The 18,101-nt window shown below is 39.3% G+C and overlaps 1 protein-coding gene across 3 annotated transcripts in view; it reads left to right on the forward strand.

The window, feature by feature from the left end:
* The window catches only part of prune2 (prune homolog 2), a 47,982-nt gene that overhangs the window by 17,062 nt on the left and 12,819 nt on the right, over window positions 1–18,101 (forward strand). For 2 of the 3 annotated variants that reach the window (XM_011479469.3, XM_020705864.2), the window contains 9 exons: window positions 4,371–4,520; window positions 4,761–5,089; window positions 5,184–8,561; window positions 11,458–11,895; window positions 13,276–13,355; window positions 13,667–13,888; window positions 14,432–14,614; window positions 17,625–17,724; window positions 17,848–17,979. In XM_011479469.3, the coding sequence (XP_011477771.1) occupies window positions 4,371–4,520; window positions 4,761–5,089; window positions 5,184–8,561; window positions 11,458–11,895; window positions 13,276–13,355; window positions 13,667–13,888; window positions 14,432–14,614; window positions 17,625–17,724; window positions 17,848–17,979 (5,012 nt within the window). The remainder of the gene's footprint in view (window positions 1–4,370; window positions 4,521–4,760; window positions 5,090–5,183; window positions 8,562–11,457; window positions 11,896–13,275; window positions 13,356–13,666; window positions 13,889–14,431; window positions 14,615–17,624; window positions 17,725–17,847; window positions 17,980–18,101) is intronic. The other variant, XM_020705863.2, reaches the window with a different exon arrangement.

Consider the following 18,101-nt stretch of genomic DNA (forward strand, 5'->3'; position numbering starts at 1 on the left):
GATCACAGACAGATGTATAAATCAAACCTCGCTTGATGGATTCATCAGGGTGGCGAAACGATCGCCTGAGAAGAACTTGCAAGTCTCTTAGCATTCTGTGTTCTGACAGAAAGGGTATGCAAAGAGCCTAAATGGATGAACGCTTGATTAATTTTTTTTTGCTGGAGATGTTGGCGACAGCAGGAAATGTGTTTTTGCTTTGACTGTGTTTGCACGGGAATTTACGCACGCGGGGCGTGAGTTATGAGACCCGAGTTTTGTACCTAAGGCTATTGTGCATAATGACAGCAGGTTGGGAGAACTGCAAGCAGCCGCTAAAGACTTGCTACCTGTGGAGCAAAGACAACCAGTCAGAGAGGGAGGTAGAAAGTGCGTGGATGATGTTTTGCAGGAGGCCCAGTGTGGGAGAAAGATGAAGCTGTAAAATGTGTGAGAACGAAATATGAATAAGCAATGTGTGACAGAAAAAGAAAAGAAAAACAGGTAGAAAGTTGACGAGAAAAAAAGCGCAAAGAATTGATTAAGTAAAGTAAACAAGAAGTGAAAAAAGTTGATTTACAAAATGTAAAACTTGTTTTGAATCATCATGTAATCTTAGAAATTGTGTCATGTGGAAAAAATGATCTGCATCAGGAACTTCAATTCTTTAAAACCTTTATTTCCTAAATTATTTCATAACAATTTGAGTTAGAAATAACTTGAACATCTTTGATGGAAAAATGAACAGTGTTTTTAATATCAAATTTTAAAAATGTCCTTTGGTTAAAAGAAATAAAAGACCCACTCCAATGACAATCCTGTTTTTAGTGTTTTTAGCATGTTCTTGTGGCATTTTTCTGATGACAGATGACATGTAGAAAGAATATTAAAAGTCTTAAATTGGGTTTCTAAATATGTCTTTATTCAAATTGTTGTGAGTCAGGGGTAGACAAAAGAATGCCATTGTGGCAGTGGCATGGGAGCTACAGTCACAAGCTCTCTGCTCCATTCTGATGCATCCACTTATAGATGACTCGATCCATGTACATCTTCATTTTCCTCGTCTGAGCTGGTATCTGGCGTAATACTGTACGGCTGCATAGCTTCGTTATTGCTCACCATTTCACCATTTTATTGTGCCAGTAATATTAGGCTGGGGGTGTGAGGGGGCTGTAAACTAGTGGGAGAGAGTGTAAACAAAGAGATAATGGGAAGTATTGGTAGGCTTACACCACACCAACAATCCCGCTCATATCTCAGTAGCGAATTTCTAAAGAACTCCTGCCATGGTGCAATAACTATGTCCTAGAAAACAACTAAAGTTTTTTGATTTTGCCTAAAAATCTGTCACGGCGTGGGGTTGGGGGAGTACCCAGATGCAGAGAGAAGGAGGCAGGAGGTTTCAGGGGAACAAGATCTTTAATGACTTAAAAAACCTAGAAGACAAAACCACTGCTGAACAGGCAAGAGAAACTCGAAAACACTTGAATGGGGAAATAGCAAGCTACATCAGCCTATGGACCAGCACATGAGGCAGGGAAGGACAGGAGTTAACCCTTGCTATCCTAGGCACTTTAACATTGGGAGTTGGGTCATCTAGACCCACTAGACAGTGCGCTGAACCTTTTTTCTTCAATGATTTGTGAACCTCACTGGTGTCCATGGATTACATGAAATCTTTCCACCTTTATCCACCTTTGTTATGGTAGGAATAACACGTCAATGTAAGGGTGGGGTCATCTAAGATAGCACAAGGGTTAAATACATACAGGCAAACATGACACAGGTGACAACAATAAGGGCAGATGGGGACCAAAAGTAAAACTCGATACTACAACAAAACAAGAATCCTTACAAAATAAAACAATAGTTTAATAATAATAATAATGGGAATCCTTAAAAATGGTTCAAAAGATGATTGGAGATGGACTGATGAAATGACAGACTTTCTACGCTCTGATCACTAGTCCAAGTTGTTTAAAACAGTTTGTACTCCTCAGATTGTAAATTCATTAATTATTAGTTCATCTACATTGACTCCAACAAGTCAAAACAAACTGTGTGCTGTGAGCAGGGGCATGCAAAAGCTTTTCAAAATAATTTACAAGATGTAGAAATTCCTTTGAATCTAAATGCGCTTACGCGATTTCTCCACAAAAATTGCCATAAATAACCAGACACCTTCTAAGACAACAAGGATATTTTTGAACTATATTTTTAGTAAGATGTCGACACATTTATGAAACACTGGCTGATCGGTTATTCTATGTCATGTCTTGTAAACATTCCTGCAAAACTCATTTTTTTAATCCAGTTTTTCAGCACGTTACTTACATTTTTTGTTTCTTGTTGTTCAGAAATTTAACTTTCTCTATAATATTGCGCCTTATGGTGTTTACAGTTTCATCTGTTTTGTCTTGTTTGTTAGCCCATTTAAGATAAAAACCATTTAATAAAATCATCCCAGCAGTGTACACATTCACGTATTCTTGATCAGTTTGTTGCATAACTAAAATTCGGCTCAATACTCAAGGCATTGACCAATAAAGAGGATTTTAAAGTACTTCTATTATGTATGGTAAGCAAAAAATTAATATAGGAAAGAAATTAACTGCCAGAAGGAAAATGAAATTGAAAAACCTAAAATCTAATCTGTGCAGAAAATTAAAAGACAAAAAGAAAATGGACAAATTTAGACAACTAAAAAATGATTACAAAAGATTCCCATATTTTTTCTGTTTATCAGCAATATGATACTAAACACTGACTACTTCAACACAGCATCCAATGATTGTTAGCCTCTCAAACACGCTGGTCGTTTCCTTAAAAAGGACTAAAGTTAAGGGTTGGAAGGAGCACTTTTTGCCTGTGACATCTCAGCAAAGCTCAACAAATAAGCGGCTTCTGTGTGATATTCTTAGAGACACTTAGCAAGTGGATTTTAAATCTAACATGTTGATAATTTATAAGAAAAGCCAATCTGTGTATCTGAGGGTGGCAGAGGGCTAAATGGGGGGGGCAGCAATATGAGTAGTAATTTACTCAGTTAAGAGACCAAATGGTAGACAGACTGTCGCGCTGCATGTTATCGCAGAGATTCACTCTGCTCGTTTTCTGACTATATTTCCATACTTGTGTGTGTGTGTGTGTGTGTATGGGTGTGCACGCCGGTGAACACACACACAGTTGGGTGGTAGCTTTCGAGTCCTCTGAACATTTTTGTGTATAATTTGATGTAAATGTTCGAGACTTCATAGATGCTTTATGTGTGTTTTCTATGTTTGCTCATAAACTGAGATTGTAGTGGGTAACTGCAGGTGAAGATATGTATATCACTGTAAGTCTGCTTACATGTGTGGCTGTGCCCATGTGGGCAAATGTGTGTGTTTTTGTCGGATCTTCAAAGGCTTCATTGCACTCATCAGGATATCAGTGTTGAGAAATGGCAGTGTCATGGAGGTGACAGTTGTGTGTGTGTGTGAGGATTGATGGGCCTGAGTCTGACAGCAGCCATATTGTGGGGTGTGAGAAGGATTGAGGGGGGAACAGGGGAGGAGTATGGTAGCCCCCTCATCCTCACAGGTTAATATTGACACAGCCTGGGCAGATACAGAGCCTGAAGCGCTCATCAATCATCTCCAGTGGACCCATACAAATACACATACACATGCTCACGTAGTGAGAAGGACCATAAACACACACAAACACACATGCTGTGTACAAAACCCATGTTCAAACGTCAATGTACTGTTTGGAAAAGCCAGGCAGCAAAAGAAAAGAAACATTTTTATAAGCTGCCGACAAAAAAAATGTAATGTGTGGCATTGTGTTCTTCTAAAAAAGTTCAACTTAATTATGCACAGCAACAGTTTTTTGAGAACTTTGCAAAGCAAACAATTGTACAACAAATCTAGATTAATCAAGCAAATATGTTTTCAAAAGTATCACTTTGCACACTTTATGTGTAACCCTGCGTGGCAAATTATGGCTGCAATAACATTGCTGTTAATCATTTCAGAGAGAAAGCAAAAAACAAGTTCTCTTGACAAACAAAACAATTAATTAATGCAACTTTCCAGCCATCAATCACGATGCGTGTCACTGAATTACCATAATCTGTGCATGGTGGCTGTTTTAAGAGCAAACAGTTAATTTCAAAATAATAAATCACAAAGTGTCTCTCTACCCCTCTGTGCGCTTTGACAGCTTCGTTTCTCATTGCTGCAGACGCAGACTCACTTGAAAATACTTTTACTGACGAAGAGGAAATCAGATGTATAATGAACCGCAAGGTCTAACAAAGTTGGAAACAACTGTGACCAAAATGATAAAAAATGTAAACTGACTGTTTTCAAGAAAATCTGATGTAAAACATTTTTTCAAACTTCTAGGGATGGGATGGCTATGTGGACGGGCTAAAAGCATTCACCCATCAGCATGGCTACGACTGTATAGTGGTCCTCCTGTCGATCCAGGATGCAGTGCATCATCCTCGCCAGCAGGTGGCTGTCTTCTCAAACAGCACACATGTCCTCAACCAGGTAAAGTCCATTTGAAAGGCACGGAAACAACCCAAATACCCTTGTCATTGACCCCAAAGTAGAAACTGTTCCTTTTAATTTGAAGAAAACTAACCTTTCCTGTTGTCAAATACAGAGGAGATGGCAAATTTGTAAGGTTATCTAATGTTGTATTGCACTTTATCATTTAATAATACAATTTAAAATGATGCATAAAAAAAGATGAGGTTGTTCAGTTATATTATGTGGTTCTTACTGCAGATCTGCACTGAGTTAGAGGAGTCCTCCTCTTGGTCTCTTTCTGGAGAACCTGGAGATGGAGCAAGTCTGCAAGTCTACCACATTCCTATAAACTCAACTGCATCTTCTGGCATTCCTTCTGTTCTGGAGGAGGAAATCCAGAACCTTCTCAAGGACTTTGTCAACAGGAGGAGCTCTGTATTAGCCTGCCATCCCAGCAGTAGGACCTCTTCTACGGAGGGGGTGGCAGGCAGCGTGGAGTTCTCTCAAGGTTCGTCTGGTATCAATGACATGGATGGTTCTGACACGGAGAGAGCAGAGGGCAGCAGTGAAAATGTGGCTGTTGAAAGGTACACCAAAAATCACCAAACAACATGGAACATGTGGTTAATGTTGAATATTAACTAAATGTGGTGATATTTTTTATTGTAACCCTATGAATAGGGCAATGGCAGATGGTGAAGAGGAGATGGGTGCTGTTGGAGTCAGTGCTGGGGCAGAGCCGTTAAGTCCTGACAGTGGTATGACCACCATTCGCAGCAGTCGCTCTTCAAAGGAGAGCTCAGTGTTCCTTAGCGATGAAAGTCCGGTGGGTGAGGTTTTAGCAGCAGGAGGTGTAGCTACGGGGCCAGTAGGACTTTTTCTGAGAAGTCTGTCTCCTCTGGGGCTGTCCTCTCTCTCACCCCCTGTGCCCCCTGAAAGAAGGAAGCACCGTTCTAGCAAAAAAAGCAGCGACACCTTTGACCTGTTCTGTTTTGACCCATTGCATAGCAGTGACCTGCCAGCTAAAGACGAAACGCAAAACTCTGAGGGAGAAGCTGAAGGGTCGAGAAAAGCTGGAAGCTCTAGCTTCTCAGAAATCGATGAGCTAAGCTTGGTAGATTTCTCTGCAGCTAACTCAATAGGAGGCCATGAAAGTGTAAATTTGTCAATTGATCACCAGGGACTACTTCTTGGGAATGAGATCACTGACACCATGGTACCCCCAACACCAGTGAACAGCCTGGCTGGCAGTCGTCCACCTAGTAGTTGTGGCCTCAGGTTCTTCCCTGAAGATGTCATTGAAAGGATCAATGGTCTGCAGTGCAAAGACAGCATGTCATCATCTTTGTCAGAGACCTGGGATGAACTAAGCTTTGATACACAAGGAGCCTCGTCTTTGAGTGATTACAGGCCTAGAGACTCTGAAAGCCCTCAGAATGTTATGAACGAAGTTAGCAAAGCTTCAGTGAGTGATATGACAGAAAAAGAAAATGGAGACATCTTAAAATCAGAGAGTTCCCAGCAGACGATAGGAAGGCTCGAGCCTCAGCTTAGTTTGATAATTGAAACTAGTCCATCCTATGAAAACTGGAATCCAGACTCTGTGCTTAGAGATCAGTGGAACACCATATCTTTACATGATCTTCAACTGACACATCCAGACGATGAAGTCAATAGAAAAAACAAACCTGCCATCAGTGCAGGAAAAGGGAATACATCTATAATATCAAAAAAGAAAATAATTTCAAACACTTTAATGCCAGAAACATCCAAAGAAGAGGACGAAGGTGCAAAAAGCACAAAGGGGACACAACAGCCAGAGCCTCTAGACTTCTGGACATATTCAGCTCAGAAGGGATTTCTCAAGTCTGATAGTGGAACCACCACCTCCTACCCTGAATCTTTAGACATGTGGAATACGACAATCAGGGACGACAGCTTATCACCTCTCACTACCCCAGAGAATTTATCTGAAAACTCAGGTTCCTTTTCTTCATTTAATCTCACTGCTATGAAAGACGCTTCTGTGGAAAATTCCCACGGATATTCCGACAGTGGGATGCAGATGTGGAACACCACCATACAGGAGGACAGCTCTTCCACAACAAGCACTCCTGAGGGACACGACAACGAACAACGCTTGAGTCACATGGGATCACCAGATACTGGTTACTCTCCGGAGACTCTTGTTTGTAAAGACAGTGTACCGTCTCCTGTGGCTGAAGATGTTGAGTGTAGATATCATGATTTCAATGTGAGGATTGTAATTGAAGCTGTAGAGGGTGAAACACAAAGTGAGGAACCAGGAAATAATGACACCTTACAGGATTCTGCCTCTGAACCTGCAGAAGATGACACTCAACGAAGCAACAACATGTGGGACCTACCTGTCCCAGGCATTGTGACTTCTACCTCTGAGTATGACAACATTGGAGAAGGATCATGGAGCCGTGCATCTTCACCTGAGAACTATTGCAGTCCGGTGGTTGATTTGGTCCAGCTTGAAGCTCAGTCCAGCCCATTTTTACTTTTTACCAAACCTAATGAATTGATAAATCAAAACCAGACCACTGACTCTTCCAAACAGACTGAATCCACTACAGATAAGGAGCAAACAGCCAAGCAGGTATTCCTGTTTGATTGTGATGTAAACAAATGTGCGGAAAATTTAGATGGGAGTAAGTATGAGAACATCAGCAAAGAGGAATTAGAGGAGACTAGCTGGATGGAGCAACCTGGGGATTGTTCCCCCTTTGTGTTTGTGGAACATCGCACTGCCACGCAGCAAATTTCAACGAAAGAAGAATCAGATTTATTATCTCCTCTGTATGATAACATTTTACACAATAAAGATGACAGCCAAGATGGAGAAAGTGAAAAAAACAATGAAAATATTGAGGGCAGAATCAAAGAAACTACATCCCAAAGCATCCATACAGGTACGGAAATAGATGCACTGAGAAACTCCATCAGCTCTCACACAGGTGAGTTACATTTTCACGGAGAGTCCCTCTCAGGCTTGGAAAGGGAACACATTGTGGTGCCGGATGAGTATGCTAATAGAGAGGGGTCTAACAGTTGTGACCAGCAATTAAAAGGATTAAGAAAATCCATGGAGACCTTCAGCATGTTATCTTATGCTGCCACAGTACTGAAAAATCAAGCAGAAACTGCACATCAAAAGCAGCTTCAGACTCCACTGCAAAGCAGTGAAGACCAAAGCAGAAGTGGGAAGATCGGTTCTTGTGCAGACACAGACCTAAATAAAGCTGTCTCAACTAATCAACACCAAGCTAGTCTTGACGATGCCATTGAGCCTGAGCTGGTGCCAAAAATGATCACACCTACCCAATTGAAATCCAGCTTCGAAGCTCTCCACCAAACAGATTCAAGACTAACAGAAGACGGAAATCATGAAAGTGACTCCAGCACTGTGGCTCGAAGTGTGTCTCCATCATTAAGACATCCATCAGATCACTTCCTGAAAACCAGGGAAGAAGTTTATGTCCATTCCCAGATATCTATGGAGGATTCAGATGAAGGTGGGATGTCACCAACTGCAACTTCAAAAAGAGCCACCTCCTTGGGTGATTTTCATGCCTGGGGAGAACAATTTTTGAGACAAGGTTCTTCTCAAAAAACATCTGAACCACCATCCCTCACTAACAGTACAAACTCCCAAAACAGCTCTACGATTGGTACGCCCCTACATGAGTTGTCTCCAGAAAAAAGCCTTGGCTTACCATTCTCTGGAGATTTAATGGAAGAGGAGAATGATGAAGACGACCACGAAGAGGAAGCAAGCATAGATTGTTCGTGCTTTCCTAAATGGACTCCAGTCGTACAAAGAACTAGAGGAGAAATAAAAGGGTTTGGATCTTCTGATCTGCTCAGCTTTTCTAATGACCAGACTGGAGGATGTCACTCACTTCAACAAAAGGATTCACAGACAGAGAGTGATGGCTTTCTGTTGAGCAGAGACGATCGTAAAGACCAACAACTTGTGCATCATGCCGAAAATTATGAACCTTCCAGAGATCCATATTCATCTGTTATAAGGTAAGCAAGACATCACAACTTCTAACCAGATTTATGAGGATGTAAGGCCTGTTTTAATTGCGAAGTATTAATTTATCTACACATGATAGTGCACAGCTACTTTAAAAACTTTCATACATTGACTAGAAATTTTCAGTAGTTTCCTGTCAGTGAACTGTGAATCAAGCTCTCCTGGGGAGCCTGGGGGTCTGTGTTTGTATACATGTACAGATAAATTCCACATTTAGAATGACAAGTATAAGAAAATAATGCATAACACTGCTTCTATGTGGAGACGGGACAGGATGGACGAGCAGGAAACACTCTCCACGTGTGTGAATTCATGTGCTCAGTGCTGAGGTTTGATCTGCAGTTCTGTGGGTTTATAAATCTGTTTACGCCTCATTAAATATGCATTACCTGGCTCATTACAGCTGGAGCCCCTTCATGGTTAATGGAAAGAGCTCCCCTAGCTTTCTTACAAGCTTTTATGTTCGTGTGTGTGTTTGTACTATCAGCTATAAAGGAGACTTGTTCATGTAGCCTCAACTCTATATTAGCAAAGACTTTTTTGACCCTGTGATTGCTGTCAAAAAACTATTGTAATAAGTGGAAATTACTCATTTTACAACAAAATGTGAACAACGAGAGAAGAAATATCTTAGTAGTTGGCCCATCTTAATACATTGTCTTAAAATCTAAAACGCTTAGAACATAAATTGATATTTTTTTGATTTGTAATGGTTTATTTCAAGCAATTAAGTAGAAATAAAACACAACAGCAATATAAACATCAGTTATACATTCATACAGTAACTATTCATACTTAGGATAATTAGACATTAATAAATATTGCTTGAAAGGGAGTGGAAGGAAGCGAACTTATATAATCCCACCCCGTTATACTATAACCATTTTATTACATGATTTATCAATATCCGGTTCCCGGTTTTTATCAGACAGAATTAAAAATCATAAGATATCGATAAAGCACATGACAAAAATGAATTACTTAAGTATTACGTCAAAAATAACTATTTTAGAAATCAACATGGCAAATGCAGATCAGTCATCTGAAATATATGCAGATTATGTTACTTATAAAAGCCATTCATATGAATAAAACATAATACTATATCAGTAAAATAGACAACACTGTTTCAGGAATTTTATAGCAAAATTTCATCAAGTATCAAAAGATAAAAACATGTGCAAAATTATGCTACATTAGGAGAGGTCTTCGTATTCCTGGGGTTTCTTCGAGGGCATGGTCAGCTCTCTTTTTTGGGGAAAATCAACCTTTTAAGTAATTTGAAGATAGTTGTATTCGCAGAGAGGCACGCCACGCGTCCTGCTGTGTAACCCGGAACCGGAAGTATTTTTGTTTCTAAAACAATGGCAATGAATGCCAGTCATATTTGTCAACGTTTATTGAACTTTAAAATAACATCCAGTTTTTCTATTGTCAAGTGAATGGAGCAAAAGATTTTGACTCATTTTAATAATAATTTCATTATGTTCAGATCTTCGCTCTTACTGAGAAAAAAATCATTCTCATTTGTACTGATTCTGAGAAAAGCTTGGAAAGGTGCAGAGCAAAGATAAGTTAAAACAACACAACACCTGATAAAATATCTTCAAAGTTTAGAAACAAGGCTTAATATTTTTATCACATTTTTTGTGGTGTATGTTAAAAGAGAACAGAAGGATTGATTAATGAATAAATTGGGATGTTTTGAATAGTGCGTTGGGTTAAAATTCAAGGCAGATGTCCTTATGTCACAGATTTGATGTAGATTCAAACTTTTCTGTTGCTTTAAACAGGTGTTCCATGTACAATCTGTGTTGCTGATTTAAAATTCTTTAATGAGCTCCAGGCACTACATATTTTTTTGTACTGTAATTGTTTTTTTACCACAAAAATCTTAACAAAAAGAGGCCATGTTTTTTGTTTTGTCTCTATTTCGTCTCTACAAGTTTTAAATTCCAGGTTCTCATTTGTTCCTTTTTTTCCAGTGGCTAAAATATTTGGATGTAAAGCAGAAATAGCACAAGCAAAGAGGAGCAATAAAGGTCAAAGCAAAAGGAAGCATCCTCACTTTAGATGTCATCTTCTTAAATGAGGCTGCAGCAGGTCTGCTTTATCACAAACTATGGTTTATGGCCTTTATCAACTATTTTCATTCTTTTTTGTAGAAACAGAAAAATATAATAGACGAATTAATGTGTCAGCACTTGCCTATGCCACAGGTGTCAAACAGCTGTAATAAAAGACGCACATCTGCATCCTCTTTTACCAACCATCCCTGCTCCCCACTTCTCCAGGAAATTAAGGTTATGAAAAACAAGAGCAGGATTTCACTTTTCTTCCAAAACTTTGTCTTTTTTTTCTCAGGCACGGCTGTGTTTTTGGTGCATTACTGCCACCTGTGGGCTGATGGAATGATGTCAGCATTTCTCTGATGGCATGAATGTGTCAGTGAAAAAGAGAGCAAAGGCAACTTGACAACAAAAAATCTCTTTAAGATTCAGAAGTGATCGTGAAGCCCAGATAATTTGATTACCAATTCAAAAAAATATTTCTTTTGATTGGTTGATCTAAAATTGTATGGACAGATTTATATTTTTTCTATCCTTGCAATGTAAAAAAACAGTACAAATCACAGACATGTGATTCTTCATTGTCAAATTTAATGTTAAATGAAAAAAATAAACAAAAAAAGTTAACAATAAAAACGTCAGTGAAACAACTTGATAAAAATATCTAGTCATAGATGTATTTTTTAAAAATAATTTGTCCAAATGCATAGCTGTTTTACATGAATGTTTATATTTTTGAACAAAACTGATGAATTAGTATCACTGTTCTTCTCTAGCATTCATTCTAATCTCTTAAAATCTTTTTAACCTGTGACAGAAAGCACCAGGATATTGCCTCAGCACTGCCATCCCAGCCAGCCAATGACAATGCTCCATACCAGTGGGCAGGGGGTCAGAACACATCTCAGGTCCAAAGCAACTATGGCTACAACTACCATCACATCGATCAAAGAACTGAAAACCTGTATGGGTACGCCTTCCCATCCTGTGGAGATTCCAAACCCAACAGCCAGCAGGAACCCAGTAATGTCTACGCTGAGTTTACATCTGACCCCCCAGCCGTGCAGTACACATCTGAGCACCCCGGGAATTACTTTGAAACAGGAGCTAATTCCCAGTGCAACCCAGATGACATGTGCTTCAAGTGTCCGAACAATGTTGACAGTCAGCATGAGTCAGGCCATTCTCATGTTCACCATAAGCTGGATGATCATGCTCAGTACGTGTCTAAAGGATATGTCAACATTTTGTCGAGGTGAGCTGTCCCTTATTCCAATTCAGTATTGAATACCAATGAACTCTGACTAAACTATATTTAACTAGAACCATTGTCCACAAAACATTCCTTCCTGGAAGCCTTCCCTAAAGAGTTCAGTTCCCTAAAGAGTTCAGGTGTGATTAATCCATCTATTCTTTATAAAGTCCTGTGAGGTGTCAGGCAAGTAGGTGTGTGTAATTTGTTCTCAGCATTCGACCCATCCCCTGGGGGAGCAGTGAGCTGCAGACACAGTTTGGGAACCATTTGGTGGTTTAAACCCCCAATCCAACCCATTAATGCTGAGTGTCAAGTAAGGGAGGAATTGGATCCCAATTTTAGAGTCTTTGGTATGACTCGACGTGGGTTTGAATTCACAGCTTCCAGTCACATGTTAGTTTGTTATGTAGGAATAAAGTTTACACATGAAAGTTCCACTTTTGTTCCGTTTATATCAATATTGAAGTAAAACCTGTTTTTTCTTAACAAGTAAAATTGGTTTTGAATGGAAATTTATAATATAAACTGGCAGCCAATTGCAATTTAAATCAAATTGTGGAATCTCTGAGCCAAAATCAAATCAATTTAGTCTTTTGGTGCTAACACCAAGCTTGAGTTTCTTTTTCCCTCGATTGTTTTTCCCTGTTCATTCAAACATATCTGCTAAGCATTATTTGAAATAGATGAGATAGCATCAGAAAAGAAATAATTATAGTGCAGGCCTTGTGTGTGAGTTTGTGCTGTTGTGGAACTCCTTCTGGTAGCAGAGAAGCTTTGTGTTCATTTTGCCCCACTTTGCAATTATGATGACCCGCCTCCTTTTTGGGGGATCTGTGACCCTCCTTCTTGCGTGTCTTTGTGTGCATGTTTGTACACATGCACAATAAACATTTCCCTTATTAATTGGAATGACGACACTGTGGTGAGACTTATTCAGTAGATATAAAATGAGAGAAAGGTAGGTGAACAGAAAACACAGGGAAATAATCGTTTCCATTCTGGTCTCTGTATTTCTCTTCTCCATTGTTACCCAGCCTTATGCTAATCAGAATCTGTTAAATGGGCTTTGGTTGGGGAGGGGGGCATCAACACTGCTTTGTATTGTGTAGTCAGCCCACACGTGCAGGCTGGGAATGAAGCAGCGTGTCCGTTTCTCTCCATCTTCTTTGTTAATTCTGTAAATCTTTTGTATCCAGACTCAATGAACAGATTTTAACTCTTTTCGATTTAGTGTCTTGTCTTGTCATGTCTTTTACTCTAGATGATTGTCTTTAGCTTGTTTGCCCCGATACTAATTGTAGCTGTGCCTCTGGTGGTGCTGGTTGTAGCAATGATCATTTTTGTTGTGGTTCATTATTGTATTTCTGTGCCTCTGAGCAGACACTCTCAGCAAGAAGTTGATGCACCAGAGATGATGCTGATGAAGACGGCCTCCTGTGAGGAGCTGGATAACAGAGAAGGTAACAAACCAAAATAAATGACTTTTCTCAACTTTTCAAAATTTCCTTTTTTGTGCGATTATTTGTAAAAAATAAAAAATTTTAGCTTTAGGGTTAAACTTGAAATTGTATTTCAAGGAATTCAAAACTATCAAAATGTCTCAGAGCTTTAGAGAAATCTTGACTTTTTCTTGTCATTGTTTTCTGTTTGATTTTCAAATCTTTTGAGCTGCTCTAAACTTATCTGAGTTGTGACCCCTATGAGAGGATTATTGTCCACAGTGCTGTTCGAATATAAAACAGTACCACATTATGAAACTCTGTTCAAACAGACCCTCCGTCGTCCGTGGACGCATCTGGGGGGTCCAGCCAGCGGAGGAAGTTGGCTGCTCCTCCTCTGGATGTGTCGCTGGACCACATCGAGGGGTCTCTTCTCTCAGAAAATGCTCTGGACACCGAGGACGAGGCGCTGGACACGGGGGATGATCTCGACGTGAACATCGATGATATGGACACGCCTGATGAAGGCGACTCACTGGAGTTCAACATAAACGGTAGTGAAAAACAAACACATGAGCATAATGTACAAAAAATACACAAATGAAGGCAGATAACATCAGAAATTAACTTGATTGATTTAAAGTCCCATTCCAATCATCTTTTGATCTATTTTCAAAGTGTTCCCTGTGGTTTTTTAATGATGATTATACTGTTTTTAGCCAAAATAAAAAAAACCTGTCATTTTTTAGGACACAGTATTCTGCAGAGGGGCAAGATTTTATTAAAAAGTCGCCTCTGAGTTGTTGGTGGAACTGTTGGCTCGGAGCAAGCCTGCCTTGAATTCCTGTCATCCCTTTGTTTACACTCTCTCCCATTAACTTACAGTCCCTCTCATCCTTTATCAATAGAAAAATGCCAAGTTAAAAGCTCAATTCTTGTTGGAGTGGGACTTTTAGCAAAAACTGTGAGATGAACTAATGATAGTGTTGATTATGTTTCACCGGCCTTACATCTGACATGTCTTTCTTGTATTTAGATAAATCCAGCTACATGTGTTTTTCAATTGTTCTCATGTCCTAAACTGCTCTCATGAACAGCAGACCCTGCTGAAGAGTCCCACGCGGTTGCAGGAGCAGCTCCATCTCACTCTACGTCAGTCCATGGAGCAGCAGAGGAGAGCAGAGGGAGCCGGCTGTGGAGAAGCGTCCTGATTGGAGAGCAGGAGCATCGCATCGACATGAAGTGCATTGAACCGTACAAAAGAGTTATTTCTCATGGAGGTAACAAAAATAAATAAAAAGCTAGTCACACCACCCTTATTAAGTTTTGATTTAACTATGTTCAGAAAGAACTTGCAGTTATTGTTTTGCATCAGGTTGTGGAATTTTGGCCTCAGTTTATTTAAATATTTGAGTGAATAACATCCACAGCTTTGAAAATATGGCCCCACATTTGATTCTAGTTCAGTTTCTTTAGTTCATGCGTAGGTTGGTGGTTAGACGGTAGTGCCATACTTACCAATAGCAAAAAGTAGTCCATCTAAGTATACTACAAGTAATAATAATTATTATAATAATAGATTGGATTTCTCAGTGCTTTTCCAGATAATTATAAAAAAATTATGTTTTTGGTTGTTTTGCTGTTTGTTCATATACCACAAGTTATATCGTCATCGCAATATTGATGACTAATATTGCATATCGCGAGTTTTCCTCACATCCTGCAGCACAAAAATTATTATTATTATTAATAAATAAATAATAATAATAATAATAGATTGGATTTATTAGTGCTTTTCCAGATAAAGTTTTGTAAGCGCTTACAATAGCGCTTACAAAATGTATCCCTTATTCATTCACACCTGGTGATGGTAAGATACTGATGTAGCCACAGCTGCCCTTTTCTGTGAATAAAACGTGTGGGCCCTGATTTGAAATTAATTTGGGTATGGTGAACATGTGAAAAGTCCCCTTTTCCTTGATGTTTGAAAGAAGAAGGTTACACCTTTACGAATGATACTTCTGTTTGTGTGGCTGGTGAAATTATATTTATTACATTCATAAATTCAATTTAAAAAATCATAAGCTTAATACAAAGTTTTCAAAAGATAGACTGAGATGACAATTAGAGTTAAATTTATGTTTTAATTTTTGTTTTTTTTACGTTTCCCACCTGACAGAATAAAAAGGAAACGTTCTAGTTAAAGAACAGCAAATATTTTTAGCCTCAATTTCTATTTAAAAGGTGTAACAACATAAACTGAGTTTCCTAAAAATACTTAGTCGCTGAAGCTTAGCTTTAGGCTTGGCTATTGTTGTTTTTAGGTGTTTTATTTGTTTGTTTGTTTTTAAAGCAGGATATCATCCATGCTTAAAAAAGTAAAGGGAACACCTTGACAACTTACTGTTACTCCAAGTCAATCCCACTTCTGTGTAAACCAACTATCCAATTAGCAATCAACACTCACTGAGAATTTATTTTGTGTGTTTTTGGGCAAGTGGAATAGACAACAGGTGAAAATAATAGGCAATCACCAAGACACCTCTAATAAAGGAGTGGTTCTGCTGGTGGCGACCACACACAATCCCTCCGTCCTTATGTCTTCTGGCTGATGTTTTGGTGACTTTTGAATGCCGACAGTGTTGTCACTCTAGCAGTACAATGACATGGCATCTACAACCCACACAAGTGGCCCAAGTAGTACAACTCATCTGGGATGGCACATAAATGCAAGCTGTGGCAAGAAGTTTTGCTGTGACTGTCAGTGTAGTGTCATTGAGGCGCTACCAGGAGACAGGCCTGTATACCCTGAGATGTGGAGGGGGCTGTAGGAGGGCAACAACCCTGCATAAGGACTGCTACCTCCTCTGTGCAAGGACAAACAGGAAGAGCACTGCCAGAGCCCTGCAAGATGACTTCCAGAGGGCCACAGATGTGCATGTGTCTGCTCAAACTGTTAGAAACAGAGGGTGGTATGAGGGCACAGGTGGGGCTCACAGCCCAACACCTTGCAAGACATTTAGCATTTGCTATAAAACAACAAGATTGGCAAATTCGCCACTGGAGCCCTTTGCTCTTCACAGATGAAAGCAGATTCACACTGAGCACATCTGACAGACGTGACAGAGTCTGAAGGTGCCATGGAGAATGTCTGTGGCCTGCAACATTGTCCAACATGACCGGTTTGACAGTGGGTCAGTAATGATTCGGGGTGGCATTTCTTTGGAAGGTCACACAGCTCTCCATGTGCTTACCAGAGGTAGCCTGACTGCTATTAGTTACCGAGATGAGATCTTCAGACTCCTTGTGAGAGCAAATGATGGTGCGGTTGGCACGGAGATCCTCCTAATGCAAGATGATGCTGTGATGTGGCTGGAGTGTGTCAGCAGTTTCTGCCTGAAACCAACTGAGTACATCTGGGACGTCATGTCTCGGTCCATCCACCAACGCCAGGTTGCACCACAGATTGTCCAGGAGTTGACAGATGCTTTGCTCCAGGTGTGGGAGGAGATCCCCCAGTAGACCATCCAGCGCCTCATCAGAAGCAGAAGCATACCCAGGCATTGCAGGGAAGTCATATGGGCACGTGGAGAGTACACACACAACTGAACCTCATTGGAACTTGTTTCAAAGACATCACATCGAAGTTGGATCAGCCTATAGTTTATTTTAGTTTCGGTATGATTCCACATCCAGACCTCCATAGGCTAGTTTATATAGCCTATTTTCCAGTAGTAATTTTGTGTAGTTGTGTTCTCAGCACATGCAACTATGTAAAGAATAAAGCATTTAAAAACAATATTTCATTCATACAGGTGTAGGATATATTTTTATATATGTATATTATATATATATATTTTGGAATTTTTGCATGTCATTTTTTAGCAGTGTATACGTTTACATAAAATTTTGTTGTGACACAAAGAAACGCATTTGAAAACCTATTACTTTGAATGTTAATCTCTAAGACTAGACAGAGTTTCTCCTCTCAGGTAACAGAGGGCAAATGTTGTAAAGCGTCAGGTTTTTCTGTCACTTAAACGGAAAACAGAATTTGGATATGGAAACATTGTGATAAATGCCCCTTGTATGAATGAGGAAGTAAACAGCTTTTAAATGTAATTTCTGTGTGTGGGTGTCAGTGTGTGCGTGTCTGATTACATTTTTTATATGAATACACTTGATTTACAACATTATAATTTAAATGAGTATTTTTTTCAATATTTTTTTTAAGTTTCAACCAATACTTAAACTGAAAGTTGTGTATTTGTTGTTTTTTTTATTTTTCAGGTTATTATTGTGAACAAAATGCCATCATAGTGTTTGCCGCATGTTTTCTGCCTGACAGCGACTGTGACAACTACAGCTATGTAATGGAAAATCTTTTTCTGTGAGTAAAGCTTTTCTACAAAGAACCTGTTCCTCACTGTTTTCTGGCTATGTCTGAAAAATTTTGTTTGTTTAGTGAACAAGTTTTTCTGTAGGACGGATATCTTTGTCATCTTTTTTTCAGGTATGTCATAAGTACGTTAGAACTGATGGTGGCAGAAGATTACATGATTGTGTACCTGAATGGTGCCACTCCTCACAGAAGGATGCCAGGGTTTACATGGATGAAAAGGTGCTATCAAATGATAGACAGAAGGTAAACCTTTACTAATCCACATAATTCACAGGGGTGTAAATCTTTACTATTGTTCACACAAGTTTGACTAACTTAAATGTGAAATTACAAAATGTTAGATTATCACAACAAAATATTCAATT

This window comes from Oryzias latipes, chromosome 9 (genome assembly GCF_002234675.1).
Source record: "Oryzias latipes chromosome 9, ASM223467v1".
Lineage (NCBI taxonomy): Eukaryota > Metazoa > Chordata > Actinopteri > Beloniformes > Adrianichthyidae > Oryzias > Oryzias latipes.